The 22,805-nt window shown below is 35.9% G+C and overlaps 1 protein-coding gene across 3 annotated transcripts in view; it reads right to left on the reverse strand.

Moving 5' to 3' along the window:
* The window catches only part of LOC145690608 (uncharacterized), a 127,676-nt gene that overhangs the window by 52,602 nt on the left and 52,269 nt on the right, over positions 1 to 22,805 (reverse strand). For all 3 annotated transcript variants that reach the window (XR_014132251.1, XM_081765665.1, XM_081765666.1), the window contains exons 2-3: positions 14,102 to 14,300; positions 6,748 to 6,867 (exon numbers count right to left, since the gene is read on the reverse strand). Coding sequence is in view for 2 of the 3 variants with exons in the window: in XM_081765665.1 (XP_081621791.1) it covers positions 6,748 to 6,867; positions 14,102 to 14,300 (319 nt within the window). In the remaining variant the exon portion in view is untranslated. The remainder of the gene's footprint in view (positions 1 to 6,747; positions 6,868 to 14,101; positions 14,301 to 22,805) is intronic.

Below are 22,805 nucleotides of genomic sequence, written 5' to 3' on the forward strand. Positions count from 1 at the left end.
ATAAGTATTATAATTCACAGCAGGCCAGCAACCAGCCACAGAGGTTTGGGGAGGCCATGAATATGTTAGGGGGGGGTGCAAGTCATTAAAAATTCTCTTACAAATAGCTAAATTGTGTTTTTGGTATTAATAATAGCATTTTGTGTTAAGGTCTGGAGGGCCAGTTCCCCTAGCCCTCCTCTGGTTGCAGGCCTGATTCACTACATTGCTAAGATACTTGACTGAAGAAAACTTTGAACTTCCTTAATTACGCTAGGATTACATTTTAAGAGGCTCCATCACGGCGAAATTAAAATACCGCTAATTTTACAGTAATTAAATGATTTCTTCAAATAGGTAAAATATAATCGAAAAGTGGAACAAGAGCTCGCTAGACAATATTACTTTACATGAGATACCGTTATAACGACTCACTTATCTGCTTTCGATTTGTAGCCAATTAGAAAATCAGCATTTAATTTCACGTTTATAAACGGCTGCAAACATACATTCCAACGCTATTAGGTGACTCGTGATAACAGTACCTCATGCAAAATAATATTGTCTACCGCGCTCTTGTTCCACATTTCGAATATCTTTTACCTATTTGAAGATGTCACATAATTATTGTAAAATTAGCAGTATTTTAATTTCGCAGTGAATAGGCTTCTTAAATACAACTCAAATTGATTGATAATCTGATAGAACGTAGTCGACCATAACCAATTCTTACTAAATTTAAACATATTACGGATCTTGTTGTGACATACAAAATATTGTTGCACAATATAACTCTTTATTAAAGATTATTGTAAATCATTGAAGCTTGTATTTCTATTATTAATACAGCTCTTCGTTTATACCATTAAAGGACTGGAATATTATATATATATGGTCCCTTATTTACACTGAAAATAACGTAATTCGAAAGTCAAATTCAAAATTTCTCTAGGAATCTCAGGATCATATATAGTGTGCAATTTTAGTATTTTGAAATTAGTTTTACGTTATTTTTACGTGTAATTAACGAAAAACCAATAACTGTGTAAGTTCCTCCAATTGATTAATCTTTGAAGTAATATCAAGCACCCTATTGTCAGTATCAACAGAGGTGACGGTCCTTCCAAGCATAGCACTCCAATTGTCTTTATTTCAATTTTACTTTCGCAACTTTTAATCCACTTTTCTTTCTAATGTTGTATGAATAGCCCCCCAGGCCACGAGTTAACCGTATAATGATTTTTAACCATCGATTTTTGGTTTTCAACTTTTCCATCAACGGAAGCCTTGCTGTATACAGAAGTAACGAAGTAGTTGGTCATCTATTTTAGAATTCATCGTCGCTTGGAATAACATTGATTCCATGATATCATACCAAGGGTAAACAGCAATGTCCTTTATGCTTTTCTTCAATTAAGTTTGGTGCAATTCAATTCTTTTTAAATCAAAACTAATTTTATTAATTGAAATAAATTTTAGATTAGCACCCATTTCCAAATAACCAAATATCTCAAATTTCCTAAATGCAGCTATTTCATTTCTTCATCGATCATGTCACATTTAATCCTTTTCTCTTTTACTTTTCGGTCATTGATCTTTCTCATGCCCTCCAATCATTCGTTACTTAGTCGAGTGTTTGGCAAGTTATGGTACGTCGAAGTGTTTTGTCTCCAGATTTGATACAAGATCTGTCATATCATTGATTTCCAGCATACACGTCTGTGGACAGTCTTTGGAAACATGATAAAGTTAGAAATTCTTTTCCAGTTTGGTATGTGGCCAGTTTCTGTCACAGGAGAAAAGGTTGGTCCATCTTCCTGTTCGACATGTGGACTATTAGTTAGAGGGGGCACGGTGTCTCAGTGGTAGAGCGTTCACCTCCGGTGCTTGGGGACCCTGGTTCGATCCCAGCTCGCGCCGTGTGAACTTTATGGTGAACAAACATCGTGCTCGTGGGTTTTCTCGGGGTTCTCCAGTTTCCTCCCACTTTCTTCATTCCACCATTTCATTCATTTCTCATAATCACCGTCTCCTTTAGCCTGACCGCATAACCGTGGGACGTAAAACGCAAAGATTTCATTTCATTTTTTGTGTTACTTAGAGGACATGAGCGGCAAAGCTGACTTCGTAATTTGGTAATTTTTACTTGTGACATTTTGACCACACATTTAGATTTTCCGATTTTTCCTATCTGACGTCACATTTGAGTCGGCAACAAAAACTATTGACCTTATCATTTCGAGATGGATTCTCAAATTAGTGTTAATAATGTACACATCATCATTTGTATGCGTCTTCGTATTTTAGACTTAGAATCTGACAGTCATTTGGAACTTCGGGTGAAATCCAACTAATACTTTATAGCTGCAATCTCCTTAACATTACGATACCGATTCCTAGGCGCTACCCTCTGTTTTTGTAATTGAACATGTTGGACGGTATTAAGAGAGAATTCGTTAATCAAGCGTTAGCACGCAATTAGTTAGTGTCATATTAGTTCTGTACTAAGGAGGGTGTACTTTTTGGTATTCAGAGTCTGCTTGGGATACGGCTAATAAGTTGATAAACTAAAACAACCCGAACACATAGAGTAAGAAAAATAAATGTGACAACAAAGAAAATCTAGACGTACACATGCGTAGTCTGTAGAAAACGAAATACATGAAATACGAAATATTTTCTTTGTGATTTGACGTCTTAACAACTTATAACTTAAATAGTTACGAAATCAGATTATAATTAACTTATTCATTTCTGACGAATGTATAAAATATTTATGGCAGGAATAAGGAGTCAACTAATGTTTGCGACGATAGAAGGTTTATGTTGTAATTATAAGGGAAGATAATTTATCGATCAGTTGAACGTATGTATTCCTCAAAGAACTGGAAATTTTCTACTCGTCTCTCACTGTTTACTTTAAGAAATAGATCTGCTATTGTTGAAGACTCGCTGGTTCATAGTTAATTCACCCGATGAATTGAAAGGAAAGAAAGAGGTGCCATTATATTCTCATAATATAAGTTTACTGTGGCTAAACCAGGGTACCCTCTGCTTTAAATTAACCCTTCCAGACCCAGGTCATTTTTGGCATTTTCCTACATTTTCAGTTTCTGACTTATTGCTCAAAAACTACTTACCCGATTTATATAGTTAAGGCCTTGTTTCTTAGAAGTGGGATGCGGCTATTTTTGGTGTAAGTTACATTGCAGTGTTACCAACGGGAGGAAAATTGACGGAAAAGTAGGGGTGAAATTTACAAAAGAAACTAACTGAATTTCAAGATTTTTTGTAGCTGGCACCACTGTTGCTACACGGGTTCAAGTCACCTAAAAAAATTCTACAATGTGTTGACAAGGTACAGTGAAAACCTGATGTCGCTCACTGCCATACAAACAGAGAAAGAAAAAAGTCTCTGTCATCATACACAAGAAATTTTGAATCTTTTTACGCCTCAGAAGCAAAAATTAACAGATATGTTAGGGCTATAGCTTCCCTAATTATCCTATTGAAACTTTTTTGGTGCACCCTGTAGGCCAAGGAGGAAGCTTTCAGACATTGGTACGTTGTTTCCAATGTAATTAGCAAGAGGGAAATAATAGAGGGGAAAAGGGAAATTTTCCGAATTTTTCACCTAAAATCGGGAATTAATTTTTGTGGCTAGAAACGCTGCCATCAGACAGACTCAAACTATCTGAAAATAAACCTTGGTACCACACTAATATATCCTACAAAAACCATGGCGATATCTAACCAAGTAAGCATGTGATTTAAAAAAAAAAAAAAAAGATCTCGTTCTACCTCAGAAATTCACTATTTCCTTACCATTTACAGAATATAGTTTATTATAAAGTTCAACTGCACTTCCTCTAATTATCCTACTGGAAAATTTTTATAGTACGTTGTGTAGGCTAAGGACGAGGCTTTCAGAAAGTGGTACGTCTGTTCGAATGTAGCCAACAAAGGGGAAGTAATAGAAACAAAACGGGGAATTTTCTGAATTTTCACGTAAAATCGGGAATTATTTTTGGCTGAAAACACTGCCACTAGACAGACGCAAACTATCTTAAAATAAACATTGGTACTCTACTAATACGGTACATCCTAGAAGTATCATGGTGATATTTAGGAAACAAAGCTTTTAATTACAAAAAAAAAAAAAATAGGGAAAAGTAGGGAAAAGCTAGAAAAATCAAGGGTTAGAACCTAAATACAAATTTTTCGTGCGCCCCCTAATTACCCCATTGTAACCATCTTTGTCCGCTTTTGTTCTGTAAGGACCAACGTTCGACTGGCGTAAGTTTACTTGCGCTCGGACGTATAGGTACGTTTTTTCGATCAAAAATTTTGAAAATTTCGATTTTTTGCCCAAATTTAGGGAAATTTTAATTTCCCTAGTTGGCAACACTGAGCACAGGCCGGTCCAATTGATGTCAACAATTAGGTATTCATCAAATGTATCTATATGACAAGTCTTAAGATCTCTCTACAACGAAGGAAGCTAAGGGAAAAAAGAAAATTCAAAATTCGAAAATTCTCGAATTTTTGACTTTGGGCTGAGATTTGAGAAGAAAATTCCACACCCAGAAGGAAAAGAAACTAATATGATAAACTATGGTCCAACCATATTTGGCTAAAGAAAAATTATCCCTATATCTTCATTGTAATCCACACAGGAGCGGATTAAAAAAGTGACACACCCGTATGTGCCACTTTGGCCCCCTGGGTCCGAAAGGGTTAATTAGCCACATGTGATTAACGTAGTCAAGATTACTAATAAAACTCCAATTGACAAAAGCAGTATATATATTTTAATATTATATGTATAAAAGACTTAAGCAACTATGAAGAATTTTATACAGAACATGAGAAAGAGAATCGAAACGATAGATAGCGATAAAGAACGAAAGAAAGAAAACAGAACTACTGTACCAGTTATTAAAGGGAAACGGATATAGAAGAACGGAAAAGAAGCAGAAAAAGAATGAAAATGATGGTTTGGTATTGAAAGTTTAGGCGAGAAAACGGAGGTCTTAAAGAACCTGTTGAGGAAGGGATTAACACTTACAGGAAAGAGGATAACAGACTTAGTGGGAGAGAAAAGAAAGAAGAAAGAAAAGGAGATAAGATCAGAAGAGGAAGAGTAGTGTACCAGGTTAATTGTAAAGAGTGCGATATGAAGCACATAGGGGAAACAGGAAAGAGATTAGAACAAAGGATAAAACACATAAGGATGATGCCAGACTGAGAAAGAACAACGTAATATATAAACACATTAAAGAAACGGGACATGAGATAGATTGGGAAAGAATAAAAGGTTCAGAAAGGGGGAAAAAGGAGTGTGATAAGAAAGTGGAAAGAAACCCAGTGGATTAAGACATATGGGAAGGAAAAGTTTATGAATTGGTCTAGTGGACTTGTGATACATGAGTTGCCGGAGAAGATGATAGACAAAATAGGAGGAAAGAATTAAAAGTATTAATAGGAGTTATTAGGACAGGTGTGCAAGGAAGAACAGCAGGTGGACAACAGTGAACAGAAAGTGTAAGTGACAAACATCTAATTAAGAGTTTAGTTATGAAACAGGTGCACAAAAAGAGAAAGTGAAAGTGTCAACATTTAATTAAAAATTTACTTTTTAGAGCCAATTAAAAGTTTACGATTTTTAGAGAAAGTGGGCATGTCTTGCATTCAGATTGTACGGTATATAAGCTGTCAAAATTGAACATTTCTCTCATAATGTGTGAGGCAGGTAAAAGTAGATCTGAAAAGGTAGGGGGACGGTAGGTAGCGGCATGAAGTCAGGACGTTCCCCCTGCCTATCTTTGCTCATTGTAATTTTTTAGGAACTGTGGGGACGCCCTACATATTTTTTCGAGGCGGGGGACGGCGTCCTCCCGCGTTCCCCCTCACTTTTACCCCCTGGTCTGAGGAAGGTTATGCTCTATAGCTGAAACTGTAACAGTAATACACAAGCAAATGTTATACTTGTGTTTGGTATGTTTACTTAACAGAGCCTTTAGTGGGCATATTCCACAAACTTCGCATCCCCAAAACAAATCGAATTCATAGTTCCACAAGAGAGAGTTTAGAGGCAATTACAAGGTTACAAAAGGTTTAACCCTGATGTGTCCAAAATCAATATAATGTATCGTGCGTGGTAACTGAAGTATCGATTTTACTATCTTAGAAACAACATAGATTTCATTGTTTTAGAAATGTTACTAGTTTAATGTCATGTTTCCGTTTTGTTTCCTAATAGTTCGGTGTTACTATGTATTACTATTTAGCATCTACCGTCACCAACGTGGAGGTCGGTCCTTGCTCAGTTACAAAATATAACGTATTCGGAAAAACGAAAAAATCTCAATTACATATTCAACATAAAGTACTATTTGTGGAGAACACAATTTCCAAATATAAAGCGACGTATCAACACTGCTATTCATCAGATATCATTTTGCTAACAATTAAATATTATTCTTTAGTTATTTGTATTAAAATCCCTCACCAAATATATATGGTGTATTGATCAATTGTGTTTATATTAATCAAATCAAATAGTGGTTTTAAGCGAACCCAATAGTTTAACTTTCATTTGTTATTATCTTATAAGTCATTGTTCGTGACAGGGCAAATAGTCTCGATACTGATATCCTTATTAAACCTCAACCAATCAATAAAAGCCATTGTATATGTCTAAAAATCTAATGCGAAGGGTGTATGAGACGAAAAAAAAAAAAAAAAAAAAAAAAAGTAGCATCTTACCTGCATTTGCCATGCTCAAGAATCCGGGTCCTGTGTGGTGAATTTTGAAGGTTTCATCAGGGAATCTGGAACCATAAATGCTGATTGACCCTGTGCCATCCCCATTTACGACATCTCCACCTGAAAATAGAAAATAAGAATATGTTTTGCATTTATTGTCATGTTCTTGTCATTAAAGGTTTTCTAGGATTTCCACCGGAAAGCAGTTTATTGCGGGCAGAAAGAAACAAGAATTTCAAGTTCACATGTTATACATTGTCCGCTCTTACAGACACCTTTAGAATGTGGGAGGAAACGGGAGTATCCTGAGAAAACCCACGGACATGAAGTTGTCCACCACGAAATTACTTGGCCGGAAATCAAACCAAGGACCCTGTGCGTCAGAAGTAAGGGCTAAGTGCTCTACCACAGACCCACCCACCCCCACCCAAACTAGGTAAAATCATACCTCTGGCTCGCTATAACAGGGTAACAGCTCAAACACTTAAAGAGAGATCCACAACAATTATTTAGAAATTTTACACCGTTTTTTGTTACTCTGTATAGGGGAAAGTCGTCTGGTATCGGACAGCGGGTGGTATCGGACAAAAGTAGTTTTCGCTATTTCCTGCTTAAGGCGGCACCTATCAAGCATACATTGAGTTGACCGAAATGAACTACCCAAGTCCACGCCACAGTGGATTTGTGCGATGAACCGTGTATCTCGTGCTTCAAGGTTTCTTATTTTTGCGAGTGATCAGGTGCACGGAGATAGATTTGTGTGGCTACTACTTGTTACAAAGTAAGTGCATTGATATATTATTGCTATTACAGCATTTATTAGGGTCAATATATTATAATTTGGGCGTATAGTTGCATTCGTGTTGTTATGAGCCGGTAGATAGCCACTCATAATTTGCAAGTCTTTCCGCTGGTTTCGGACAAAATGGAATCGGGTGGTATCGGTCAAAACATTGGTAAGTAAACTTGACGTTTTTTTTAATGGTTTCTGGCTTTTTCAGGAAACTGGTGAAAATACGTGGCAATTAGGATGAAGAAAATATGAAGTTTACCATAGACAAAGTTATTTCCAAAGAAGCACGTGCAGCCAATGCTAGATATGGTGTTCCTTACAGTACATTAGGAGATCGTGTCGAAAAATTGTCCAAAGGGATAGAGCCAAGAGCTAAGCTTCGCTGCACGGATAACAAAGGCACACTTATAGTTCGGCAGTCAGTCCATGGTACCGTGCATGTGCGTCCGCATAAAATATTTTTGCATTTTCATGGCCTTTACATCCTCCTAAACAATATTAGGAAGGGTGTCGCTCCTCACCCTTGGGCATTTTGCATAATACCCATTAACGCTTTCGAATCCAATGACGTTAAGCAATTTTTAGGACTTTTTTTTCAAGTATCTATTACTTCAACACAATTCATCAGAATTTTATAGTTCATATGGCATTCTCTTTAAAATGATGCAATCTTTCAAATGCTATAAAGATCATACCCTTACAACGTACGAGAAAAGGGAAACTTAGAAAAATCAGGAAATCTCTGAAAAAAAAATCTATTTTTCGACCTTTGGGGCCCTGGGTTTAAGCACGGTATCCCAATATACATTGAGATACTGGTAATGTTCATGCCAATTATTATTTTGATATCTTATATAATGACGTCGTTATAAAATGTTTCTCAATTCTCTGTGCAAGTAAAAAAAAAAAAAAAAAAAAAAAAAGTTTCACTGGTGCGTAGGTTAGGTTTTGATGCAAACTACAGGCTTTGGTACAAGTAAGCAGCTAATTTGATACTAACTGTCTCTAGTACTTCAGGACGTTGTCTTGTCGCCATTATATTTGAAAGAGTTACTATGGAAACTAAGTGCTGCTATTACTGATAAATCAAATTTTGTGCATACACCTCAAATTGGCTTGTGTATAGCCCGCTCCCCCCAGTTCTTTGTCACCGGAACTGGAAGAGTCAGTACTACTACTACTTATATCGAGAACAGAACCAAACCAACCCCTGCGGGGCTTCTAACCCGTTCCTACTACTATTGCTACTAACTACCACCACCACTACTACTATTGCTACTAACTACTACTACTGCTACTATTACTACTACCGCTACTAAAGCTACTACTACTACTTATACTAAAGCTTCCTTACCGCAAGATTTACATCTTAAATCTTTATAACATGCGATTCCGATTCATTATGAACTAGTATGAATCGTTAGAATCACTATGATTCGTTAAAAATCACTGGGGGGAGCGGGCTATACTCAATCCCTCAAATTTATTATCCTATCAGAAACTTACAACGACTCACCAAAGGTAGTCGTCAACCTGGTTCGGCTAATGATATCAGTAAATCTTGAGTGGTAATAATTGTTTACACATAAAAATATCTTCAATAATTATATACACTATTATTCTCACCTTTTCCATCGAAATTACAAGTCGATGATCGGTATTAAATGGTTTATTAGTTGATACTCTTTTAACGTATTTTTACTCAAACGGTCTTGTAAGCACACATGTTAAGTTAGGTATCTATAAACAACTACATAGCAACGAATTATACAATAATGCATATTTCTTTACATATATTAAAAACATTCTTCTCTTGTTATTTTAAATTAACATTATATCAAGTATATTGCTTGAGTATGAGCACTTTCTGCCCAAGGTACAGGTAATTATTAAACGATACAAAGTATCTCGTTGTAAACTTCCCGTTGTATACACTCAAGGTTTTTTTTTATCGATCACAAGTTGCTTTAAACATCTTAAAAGTGTTGAAGAATATCTTTTAAAAGTATAAACACTTTCATTTTCACAGTCACTGCGAGCAAAAAGAGTACAAATCATGACTAAAATATTCGGTCTCCTCTTCGTCTACGTTTGTATTTGCCGCGGCGATTATTTTATTTTTTTCGTTATATCACAGTGCTTCGTCATGACAGAGATAAAACACAGTGTATGACAGTTTAGCTGCATTGCAACGACAATAAGCTGTTAAGAATGGTTTATCACATGAACAACGACAATGAATCATATCAAACACTTCTGGAGGTGCCAATGCAGTATTTGATAGCAGTAGCACAAGAACAAGAGATTTCGACGCATCTTCACGTTTCCAGCCTTACAAAGGGGGATCAAACTTGGGAGGCTAAAATTCGCACCCTGACATCCATATGACAGTTTGAATGTGTACTCTATGCACAATTAACTCGAACGCTTCCGTTGTAGATGAGAGACTTTTCAACTCAGGAGATGATGTAGCCTTTCACCTTGATAACTTTGTAATCCACGCAACGACTCGTACATCAGATATATTACCTCTCCTTTTGCTTTCGTAGCAACGAACATGAAATACGTGGTTTCTTTTACAACATCGGCGATATTTGCATGAAATTTTCCAAGTAGATTGAGTTTGTTGTCGCAGTGCACTCTCTTTTCGATGCCAAAACACTGAGCAACCGTGTCCCACCCTGAGAGAGCATGTGCACCTGGAAGATCTGGAAGAAATGCCTTATCTTTTTCTACCCCTGCACCAACGTCGATAACGGTCCTGATAGTTCCACTGCTTTCTATATTTACCACTCGCGACAGTTTAAGAGTGAGAAAGAAGTACATGAGAAGTATGAAAACATCGGTATTGTCGCACGTAACTGTGATACTCTTCACTCCCTTTTGGGCAATCCTCACTACTTGCTGCACTATGATCACACCTGCTTCTTCGTATGTTGTCCGCAAATCAGTTCTGTATGTATCTCCTTTGAGTGGGGTCCTTTTCAGTTATGGCCAATTTATAGTCCAGATTTCTGATATGAACATCAGTTAGAAGTTGCTGGATAATTAACTCTGTCAATTGTATCTTGTTTTAAGTGACAGTAAGTACATTTTCCGGGATGAAAGTGATGTTCCCAAACTCGGCTTTTGCCTCCTGCTACCAAACTGGCCAGCTCGGGCCAATCTTGTGCCACTCTTAATGCTGTAGTTGTAGTATCTGTCGAATACCAAATACACATTAAAGAACCTTTCTTCTGAAACACGTATTCTCATACGTTATTGGAATAGCCATGAAGAGTTCCATTGTTCGGACAGTCCACTACCCACAGTATAGCACTTCCATCAATCACTGTATCTTCTAGTTTGAGGATTACTCTTGCAGATGCATCAACTTTTAGCTGATTCATCATGAGTGATTTCGCTTTTGTTATTCTCATCTCCCGGTAGTCATCAAACATGGCAATTGGTACGGGGGCAAGTTCATGTTTGAGGACAGGTTGAAAATTGATGTCTCTTGGCCCTTGTATTCCAGGAACACGAGAGCAGATCAACGTGGCATCACATACATCTGTAGTTCCAACGCACATGGACTTCCTGTTAATAGTCATCATTATAACTTCCTTTGGTAAGGAGAATCCTACCTGCCAAGTAGCTGAATAATTAACCATTTGATCCATTCCAATATTCGACGCATTGTGAACATTCACTTTTTCTGACGCGATTCTGCCAATGACTAAGCTGGTAAGAGATTGGGAATGGTCCTTCGTGTCCAATGGATCAATACACGTTTCTAGCTTACTCCTGAGTTTCTCTCTGTCAATTCTATCTGCTCGAATCCTTGCTCGTTTCTATTCTTTGTAAGTAGTGACTTCATCCCTCTGACTGTCGTTGGTCAAGTCGGACAGATCTTGCAAAATACGGCTAAAAATGCGCATGTTGTATGCCCACGTCTTCATACTTTCTGGTTTCATTGTCAGTCCGATAATTCCACGGGATCCTTTACCGTATCTCGTAAATGCCGTTTCGATATACATGTCAGACCAGATGCCGTTCCACAGCCCTTCCTTGTGGTGCATGACGTGCTTCCCTTCCATGAATTTCTTTAGTACATCACCATGACATGTTTGCATTGAATACAAACCGTACCTTGTATAATTGTGATGATCGGCAGAAAAATACGGCAGCATATGCTTTACTGCCCACAGATATAGTCGCCATTCACCTTCACGTTCAGCTCTCACAAACACCATCATATAAAAAAAAAAAAAAGAAAAAGAAAGAAAAACAGGCTTTACTAAATTTTCCATACCATAGTTTGGATGTAGAGCTGCTTGATGCTTTGTTTTTTTTTTTTTTTTTTTTTTTTTTAAATATAAGTTCTTCCTTTGAATTTACCGCAAGAAAAATAGGTCTCTAAACTTCTTCAACAACCAATTGAAGAGCTCTGAAATTCTATGGGAACATCTTACCAGATAGAATTTTTGGAACACTTCCAAATGCAGCATTCAGAATATCTTCAAGATTATTTCATGTCATGAGACATCCAACGCAACCAATAAAGATCATTAGTCTGTGCATTCTCCCAAGTTTTGGAATGAAAGTTGAAAACTGTTTGCGGTAAAACCAGCTGATGTGCACAGCCAACTTATACAATTGCTGGTCGTTTGTGAATATAGTCATATTTTGTCCGCACATATTGGTAAGTCGTATGGCCTCAACCATTGCTGTGAACATTGTGTCGAGGTCTGCAGGATCCATGTATATTAAGGGGGTATATATGGCCCTTGTGGCTGTTAGAGTCTTGTACTTGCTGGCGGCACAATTATGTATTAACTCTAGCAAATTCTAGGATATCGTTCTCAGTTACTATCCGTTTTATAGATTGGAAATCAAAGTCTCTACATCTTGATAACAGTCTGCCCTAAAATGATTGTCCATACAAATATTTTTTTCTTACTTGTAAATTAATGTTTTCTCGTCCCACGCATTTCCTATGACTAATATAATTTCTTTTTGAATTTTCTGTATATACATAAATTTTACATTATTAAATATGGACTCAACAACAATCCTAAACTGCTCAAAGTATTCTTTGACCATTAAAATATAGGTGTAGACACCTATATTTCTATGATAGAACAAGATCTTGGAGAGATATAAATGAAAATAGAAATTCTGTTAATGGCGGTAGCTTTTGTACATACATAAATTTTACATTCTTAAATATGGACTCAACAACAATGTTAAACTGCTCAAAGTATTTTTTGATCATTAAAACATAGGTATACACACCTATATTCATATGATAGAACTAGAAGTTGAAGAGAGATTAATGAAACTAGAAATTCCGTTAATGGCGGCAGCCATTTCATATTAACGTGTTTTATACAAATTGCCCAAGGGTGTTAGGGCGACACCCTTTCTAATATTACTTGGTAGGGTTAAAATATTATGAAAACGTGAAAATATTTTATGCGGACGCGAATGCACGGTACACTCAAAATCGGGGGTTTGACGGCCGGACTATTAGTAGAACGTGACCAAGAAGAAACATTATACAATCATGTAAAGGCTTTGTATAGTTAACTAGTCTAATGCCACTAAGAATACCAGAATTTTTAAAACTAGTTTACAAACTAGCTGAAAAACTAAACATTATAATCTGCGGGGAGTCTTTTGATGATTGGATACAGCGCAATATATGTAAAGACTTGCTCTATGAACAATGTGCAAATTTTGAAGGCAGACTGTTTTCATCATTGTGATTTGTGTCAGAATAAAAAATAATTCTTGATGAGACTAAGAATTTTAAGATCTATTTTTTACTTTTATTTTAGGCTATGTTTCAAAGCGTAATAAAACTGTATTTTGTGTGCAAGAACTCCTGTAAGTAAACAGCTAATATTTGCAATTTGTTCTGTTATTGAATTACCTCAAAAGACCAATTCTTTATAGTTTATGTTTGTCCGATATCACCCTCCACTTTTTAAGAACGCTAATTTGTGTTACCTTTGATTTTTTACAAAAAATACATGTTATTAGTTTTTACCTGTCAAATCACCTTTAACATGTGTGTAAGATACCAAGCTATCATTTTGTGGATTAAGTAATTTGATATAGCTATTTTTCAGCCTGACAAACTAAAAAAAAAAAAACCTAAGGTGTCCGATAGCAGACGACCTTCCCCTATAGACATAGGTAATCCTAATATATGTCAGGTGTTTGGACAGTGGATAGTAGTAGTAATAATAATAATAATAATAATAATAATAATAATAATAATAATAATAATATGAATTAATAAAATTAAAATTAAATTTAAGATACTTCCGAAATACTAAAAGATCTATTTCTTTTTATAAAAGGGCTAAAATTTCAAAGATCTACGATAAAAGCCTAACTTCACATAGTGTATCATTACAGTACAACGGCTATTCTTTGGTTCCACAACACTAAATTTTAAATGACTGTGCGTGGATATATAACACGATACTTGTTTTTAATGCATCGGAACAAAGATACGCTTGTTGTGTTTTTTTTTCTTTCTGAAGGTCTTGACAGACTATAAAAAAATCTTACCTTGAATCATAAAGCTTTTAATTACTCTGTGAAACTTGGAGCCAGCGTACTTCTTCCCATTAAATCCATCAGTTGCAAAAGTAAGAAAATTTTTCACTGTTTTAGGTGCATCGTCACCAAACAAGCCAATAACAATGCGTCCTAGGTCTTTCCCATCTTGAGAAATATCGAAGTAAACTTGGTCAGTCACTTTCAACGCCTAGAAAAATCAATAAAATCGGGTTTAGAATGTTAAATATGGTCAAACAACTATTCTGATGTAAACCAATTATATTTAAGAATAATATACATAAATATTTCTTCAATGGTAGAGCGTTCACCTCCGGTGCTTGGGGTCCCTGGTTCGATCCCTGCTCGCGCCGTGTGGACTTTGTGGTTGACAAACACCGTGCTCGTGGATTTTATCGGGGTTCTCCCGTTTCCTCCCACTTTCTTTATTCTACCATTCCATTCATTTCTCATCATCACCGTCTTCTTTAGCCTAGCCGGCATAATCGTGGGACGAAAACTTAAAGATTTCATTTTTTTTATAAATATTTCTTTTTAGATTTTTCATTATGTCTTCAATAAGTTAATTTACCAATTTTCAGATTTATGAACAACAATTTTTAAATTTAATGCACTTAAAATAGTATTTAACGTATTAGAATTTGTCGTTTAAAAACTGTTATTATCATTTATCATCATAAATTAAACCGTTTAGCTTAACAAGTCCCTAAAACTTTACAAATATGATAGTTTATGGATGTTGTGTTTGTGAAAATACCGTATACAATAGATGAAATACAATTTCATAAAGGGGCCGCGGTGGCTCAGTGATAGGTAGAAGAGACCCTTGATTCGATTCCAGCCCGCACTAGATTGATTTTATTGTGGATAAACACAGTATCTGCAGTCAATAAAAGTTTTGAATTGGAAATAATTAAGGTAAAGCTGAATTTTATCAAAATGACAAACTACTACCAGAGGAACATTTTCACAAATAACCTTAAAAATCCTCCAGCCCCCACCCTCAAAAGTTCAAAATGCCAATGGAACAGGCATTAACTCTGTTACTAGTGACCAATATCATTTTTTTTTAATTAAATGGTCTACAATATTCATTCTCTTCATGCTTACGTTAAATTTAATAGATTTTTAAATAAATTTAAGGAAATATGCGGGAAAAAACTTCTTTACTGTAGAACTTTAATATATAGAACTTTAATATATTCTATAGTTTTATTTATTTACTTGCCTGGGAAAGGGGAAGAAAGCAAAACGGTTCAGCGTTCGATGCGGCCGTGCACATCTGTGAAGTTGTCCGCCGACCTAATGAATTTATCTTTTTTTTATATCTATATCTTTAATTTACGTTAATTTTGCAAAAGTACACTTTTTTATTGAAAAAATAAATGTTCAAGCCAATTTCACGGTTCCCACAGCAAACGAATTTCAACATGCCTTCATCTCATATCATTAGTTTACATTAGTTTTGCTAAAACTATTCTTAGTTTCGCGAAAATGCACTTTTCATTCGGGAAATAAAATTGCCCGCTAAATGTGAAGTTAGCCCATTCAAAACAATTTTCCTAACTTTCTATTTCATATCATTAGTTTACGCTAGTTTTGCTAAAACTATCGTTACTTTCGAAAAAAAAATCACTTGTTCGAGAAATAAAGCTGCCCGCCAAGTGTGAAATTAGCACTTTTACAATTCTCGAACTCATATCGTGATCTTACGTTAATTTTGCGAAGACTATGGTTAGTTTCACTACAAATATTTTTATTAAACTATAAAGTTTCTTGGCAAGTATGAAATGAGTGCACTCTTGAAGAATTTTCACAACTGAGGCATTCAGAGCAGAAGTGATCGAAGTTGAATTACTAAAATTGTGAGAAAAAGAGAAAGTTTTTACGCTTCGTTTAAATTCATGGAAAAGCGAACTCTGTTTTTCACATCATAGAGAGTTATTTACAATATCTGAAAATGAATCTTTTAAGCACTGAAAGGATTTTAAGTATAAGATATATTTCAAATGACCAAAATTGGATTTGAATTCCTTGTGACCGAACGCCTCAAATTTCCATCTCATTATGAAAGTTTGCGTAATTTTCTATAAAATTGTAATTAGCTTATATTTATTTATTGTACGTACTATATTTCGTTATCTGTTTAATTTATATCGTAATATATTATTATTATTATTATTATTATTGCTTGTTATATCTTTATCACGACACTAGTACAAATTTTGTGAAGCTATACATAGATTGTATAACAATGCAATACAATACAATACAATATATCAAGACAATAAATCTGAGTTAGAAAAAATTAAAAACTTAGTGGGTGACAAGAAGCACGATCAGTGGCGTATTTAGGGGGGTGGCTTCCGGGCTTAAGCCCCCCCCGAAATCTTACTTAGTGTAGTAAAGTAAATGAAATATCTTGCAGAATTTTCACATTTCCAGGCAAAGCCCCCCCGAAAGTTAGCAAAGCCCCTCCGGAAACAAAATCGTAAATACGCCACTGAGCACGATAGGCTTGCTTAAATGACTTCGGACTGTAGGCTGGCTACATGCACATTCGTATTAGTGTTGTCAAAGGCTCGAGCGGCTCGGCTCACAGCTCAGTCACCAGCGAGCCGAACCGAGAAGTGAGCCGAGCCAACAGCTCATTCCAATCGAGTCGGCTCGAGCTGTTGGCTCAGTTGAACCGAGCCGAGCCGGTTGACATCACTAATTCTTATTGTCAAATTTAATCAGGTTTTTGCTTAAAGACACACCAGTCTTATTCGCGGCATAAGTTGTGACGGCTATCCTTTTTCAATCGACTTATAATTACATTTATCAAAGCACCCTTCCTTCGTTTTTTTGCAATCTAATCAAATATATTGTTATGATGATGTTTTGTTGTTTTGAGATTGGCGTAGTAATTGTGTATACTTTTTTTTGTGAAATTGTAATTGAGATTATTTTTTTATTTTTTATTCAGTATGACGAAGTTGGTTTGGAGGCCAACTTCCTAATAGCCTTGGTTTTGAAAACGTTTTTAGCTTATTGGTTTGAAGATGATGAGAAAGTGCACTAACAGTGGTAGAGCTTGGTATTAGGAATTGAAACCCAGGTAACACTTGAAGACTGTGAGTTGAATTTAACTAGGTGGGATAGCTTGACTAAATTAAAGAGATTATTTTACTTTATTTTTTATTAAAAAAAAATAAAAATAAGAATATAGATGAATTTAATAAAATCAGTTACTTGGAGTTACAACTTGGAAGTTTTTTTATATTATTTAAGTGGGAGCACAATCTTATAACACTCAATGGGTGCTAGAAGGTTTTTATGCTAATTCGCGAGTTATTGAAAATAGTAAAGTGTGAACTTTGTACATCGCAACTTGCATTGGCCCGAAAGGAAGAAATGTCAAGTTACGAAGAGGGAATGTGGTCTTAGATTGATGGGACTTGAAAATAAAACTTATATTGATTACTAAACAATTTTAAAGTGCTCTTCCCGTGTGGAGGGGGAACTTAGAAAAAATTAGCACATACCTGATTTTTTTGAAGAGCGTTTCTAACCAGAGCGAAGTTTACTGTTAGCCGTTTGTTTGTAGAATTAACCGGAGTGGCGAACAAGCCTCGTTTATATAGGCGCTACGTCCCACGCATTTTTGCCAGTTTCTGACGTAGCTCGAACGCTACGTCACGAGCCTCATCGAGCATGGGAGAGACTTTTTTACGCGCATGCTTAATAGTGGTTAAGACTTTTAGGTATTTTTATGATTTTTTTTTTCTGTCACGCCGGGATTGAAGTTACGATTTTACATTTATTTTTATAGTTTTATTTTATACCTAACTTTAACTACATAATAGATTGCATGTATTTATTACTTGCGTGGTATTTTTTAAATATTACATTTAGGACCCGGCTCTGTGACCTGAGTAAAATTAAAGCCAGGGTTATACCACTATTACATGCGTGTGGTTTGGTGTTAATGAGGCATCAGGTTGATAATTTAATTTGGACCTTACCTGACTTCGTTTTCCCTATTTTTCTTTCCCTTACTGCACACACAATTTGAAACGCGCGGGCGTCTCGCCCTATAATTTGGAGTCCGGCCTAGGACTTCGAGGCACAACTGTGTAACAATATTGACCCTGTAATGGGCAAAAAACTAAATGCCAATATGTATTTTGTGGAAACTTCATCGAGATAATACATGAATTTCCAGTGATTCGAAATTTGAGTTGCTTTTAGGAACACTTGTTAAAATGTTTACTGATAATATTTCATGATATCAGGTATTTTTGAGCCCAGCAAATTACTAAGGGAATGAAGTCAAGATTGTCCATAAAGTCGGAGAAAAAAAAAGCATAGAGAATAAAAGTCGCCGTAGTTCCAGCGCGCACATTTTTCTCGCCGCTTCGTTCGAACTAAACTATGCTAGCACCAATATGCGGTTGAATTGGGAACTATTTAAAGTAGTATGGAGAGTACTAATTTTGCACTTGGTGGGCAATTTTATTTTTCCAATAAAAAGCATGTCTGCGAAACTAACGATAGTTTTGGCAAAACTAACAAACTACCGATAAACTAATGATATGAGTGGAAGAATGTTGAATTTGTTTGTGGGTGGAAACTGTGAAGTTGGCCTGCCCATTTATTTTTCCAATAAAAAGTGCATTTTTGTGAAACAAATGATAGCTTTAGCACTAACGATAAATTATGGCTATGAAATAGAAAATTACGGAAATTGTTTATGGGCGAACTAACTTCACATTTGGCGAGAAACTTTATGTAATAAAATGTGTATTTTCGCGAAACTAATGACAGTTTTACGCAAACTAACGATATGAGGTGGAAAATTGTGAAACTTGTTTATGGCCGGGCTAATCTTACAGTTGTCGGGCAATTTTATTTCTGAGGCAAAAAGTGAATTTTTGCGAAACTAACGGAAACTAACAATATGAGGTGGAGGAATGTGAAATTATAGTTTGTGGATGGGGAACCGTGAAGTTGGCCTGCCCGTTTATTTTTCCAATAAAAAGTGTATTTTTGCGAAACTAACGATGGTTTTTAGCAAAACTAATGTAAACTAAAGATGTAAATATAATTTTAAAAAATTCATTAGGTGTGTGGGGCAACTTCACAGACGCAGTCTGTCCATTTATAGTGAGCATTGAGACTTACTATACTAAGACCTGAATAGTTGATCCTGTAATTGATGAATAAAGCAGATGTAATGAAATTTCATCTATTATAAGATGTAGATGAACGAGATTATTTTTATTGCAAATAAATCTACATATTTAAATTGTATTTACCAAGGAAATAACAATATGACATAAAACAATATATTTTTTTAAAAATACAATTTCTAATGCTTATGCCAGTTTTGGTTCGGGAAGTTTCCCCTAGGGTCTATTCTGTTATCGACCACCTACGAACCTGCTGTATCGGTGCAACGACATTGCGCAAATTTTTCTAACGATTAGATCGTTGATAATCTCTGCAATCTATGACTTATTAACGAGGAACAGAAAGTGCTGAAATTGCGCAAATTTCCAGAAACTTCCACCGCGACGTTGCCAAAAATAAAATTCCAGAAATTTGTGAAATTTCGCATCGAAATAAAATGAATAAATGCCATCGAAATAAAACGAATACTTATGAGATATACTTGCATTGCATTCTAATATTTGCAAAACAATCTAATATTTCGATCCTAATTAACTCGTTGTGATTCTAGTTTCTCATTGGATTGTTAAATTATTGTCTTATATCTGCAACTATCACACTAACATATCATTCTTGTAACAATTTATACCAGCCTTTTCCAACCTTTTCTACACTGCGTCTCCTTTAGTCTACAATACATGTGAAGGACCCCTTGCAATACATGCGGCTAGTATTTATATTTTTTCCCTGTAGGTATATATATATATATATATATATATATATATATATATATATATATATATATATATATATATATATATATATATATATATATATGTGTGTGTGTGTGTGTGTGTGTGTGTGTAAACGTGAGTGTTTTTGTTTTTCTTTGCAGTGGTATAATCACGTTAGAATGGTATGATGCCTACTTCGTAATCAGGTGGCCCTGGGTTTCAAATCTTGGGCCGGACACCTTGACTAAGATGTTGCAAATATATAAATAAATCCAGCAGGTAAACAAAACTGAACCACAATAGCCTACCCATCAGGTATAGAAAAAAGTATTCCCTGGGAAAAAAAAATCAAATGTATTAACTTCAACAAGTTAACATGATAATAAGTGTATGACTCACTGAGGTACACAACTTATGTGATGGTTGGTATTGGCTTTCAGCTACTAGCTTGGAAATGTCAGAATCAAACGAAGAAACTTTTAAGCGAAGATCCGCCTCCGCATGAAGCCTATTCCTGTACTTATTCTTCAAATAAGAAAGAGCAGAGAAAGTTGATTCACAAAGGTGTGTCGTGGCAAACGGCGTGGAGCATTGTAGCGCCCTTTTGGAGATTTCAGGACACACTGATCGCACATGCAACCAGAAATCAGTATAGAGGATGAATACTTCATTTTCATAACGGAGTCACACGAAAATTCCAACAACTGATCTTGTTCGTTCTTTGGCAATTTATTTTCCGTCTCTAGCAAAGGAATTTTGTTTGAAGATATTTTACAAACACGTACATCAGTCTCTACACGCCTTTTGGCTCTGTCAGAAAAGAAATGCCGTTGGATTGTAGGCAACTTCTTGTAGGTCAAATATCACTTCTCACTCAAATTGACTTGTCATTATCAATTCGATCACTTAACTTTAAACTCACCACTGTGTGTGCCTTTCTTAGATTTGCTTGCCGACTCCAGGTTGGGATATTCAGATTTATACGGTAATAATGTATAACAAATCATTCTCACAGCACCTAAGAACAGTAACTAAGATGCAAATGCGAACATAATTATCATCTATAGAAAGGTGGAAAGAACAGTTACTAAGATACGTGGCAGACATACCTGAAATATGCAAACAAATGCTTATTTATGATTGGCCAAAACCGGAAAATGTAAGCAAATCCTTATCTCTGGTCAAATGCCTGTTCACGATATTTAAAGAGAACTTATAGAAATATTTATTTATTTAGGCTATTTTTGTTTATTTTATATAAGTTTGTTTTCCTTACAGTTTTCCAATAACTATTTGCTTCCAATAACCATTTTCTTACAGTTTTTATCTTTAAAGGCCCTCTTACAGACAGACATAATACAGAAATGCTTATCGTAAGGATTGCAACGTTGCATAACATTTTTTGGCGCAATTTCCAATTTTATTGCCTACTCATTAAGGCTTTATCTGTCTCCACAGATAAGGGAGTGAAAGTTTGCGCAATTTCAGTGCACCCTGCTGTATCCCAAATTGGTAAAACCGGCAGCTCTTTAATGACACTATATCACATAGTGATAATTCATCACAGACCACCTACCCACCACTAACATTTTGCATAATTGGTGAAACCGCCAGCTGTTTTTATATGCTTACTTTTTATTTATATTTGTTGCCTCTATCATAATGCGATATTCCATCGTTGCTATTTACAATATGTACAGCTTTATTCTACAGAAGGTGGATCCAGAAGGTGGTTGGATTAACCCATCTGCAGGCCCAGGGCTAGAAAAAATATGTGATCCCTGCTTACTTCACTTAATACATTTCTGTGAAAGTACAGTAGGAGACTTAAGGGAAATTGTTTCATATTTTTGTCACATTTTATTTTATATGATGATGATTGTATCTTCATGAGTTTTTTCGATAGCCAGTTGAGATTTTGATCAGAGTGGAGGCCTCTATGCAGCTGGAGGCTGGGGGCTATAGGACCCTAAGCCCCTCCCGGCCCTTATGCACACTATTTGCACTAATCCGGTCCTTATCCACACTATCTTCTTTGGAACAGATTGGTGAGTATAAGCAGCCCACTACAATGCTCGCATATTGGAGAACATATACAGTTGGATTTTCTGCACAAACGGAAACTGCTACAACCTTTTCTGCAACCACACGGTAGTTGATGGAACAGATTATCTGGAGCAAATGGCGTTGTAGTAGCAAAACAAAGTAAGCGTTGATGACAAACTTCTCAGGTTGGCGGTAGTTTTACAGGCCATACCAGACGTCATTGAGGAAAACTCATATTTCTGCACAAGATGATTGTCAATCAACTCGGCATGTCCCAATTCATAGTGTGTGTCTCCTTCACGAACTCGGGAAATCTATCAGGAGCTCCCGCATTGTGCCAAATGAGTTGACTTTGACTCAGGCTAAGAGGAAATTGGATATATGCCGACAACTGCTGCAATATCCGCGTGATGTTCATTTCTTGAAATAGACTGTCACATGCGACGAAACGCAGGTATTTTTTCCGAGCTTCGAATATGCATAAACAGTGGCTGAGCAAGGGATAACTTCCAGAACCGGTTATCAAACAGGGTAGTTTTGAGCATAAAGTCATGCTCTGTGCGTGGTGGAATTACAGGGAGTAATTCACTTCGAGTTCGTTCCTAACGGTCGTACAACCAATGCCGACATTTATTCCGAACAGTTGGAGCGGATTATGCTACACTACGACAAACATATTTGGCACTGATGAATCGAAAGCGCGCCCTGCTTCAACAGGATAACGCAAAACCACACTCAATTCGAAAAAATGCAAGAAAAAA

Source organism: Thermobia domestica, chromosome 7 (genome assembly GCF_964235325.1).
Source record: "Thermobia domestica chromosome 7, izTheDome1.hap1.1, whole genome shotgun sequence".
In the NCBI taxonomy this organism is placed as follows: domain Eukaryota; kingdom Metazoa; phylum Arthropoda; class Insecta; order Zygentoma; family Lepismatidae; genus Thermobia; species Thermobia domestica.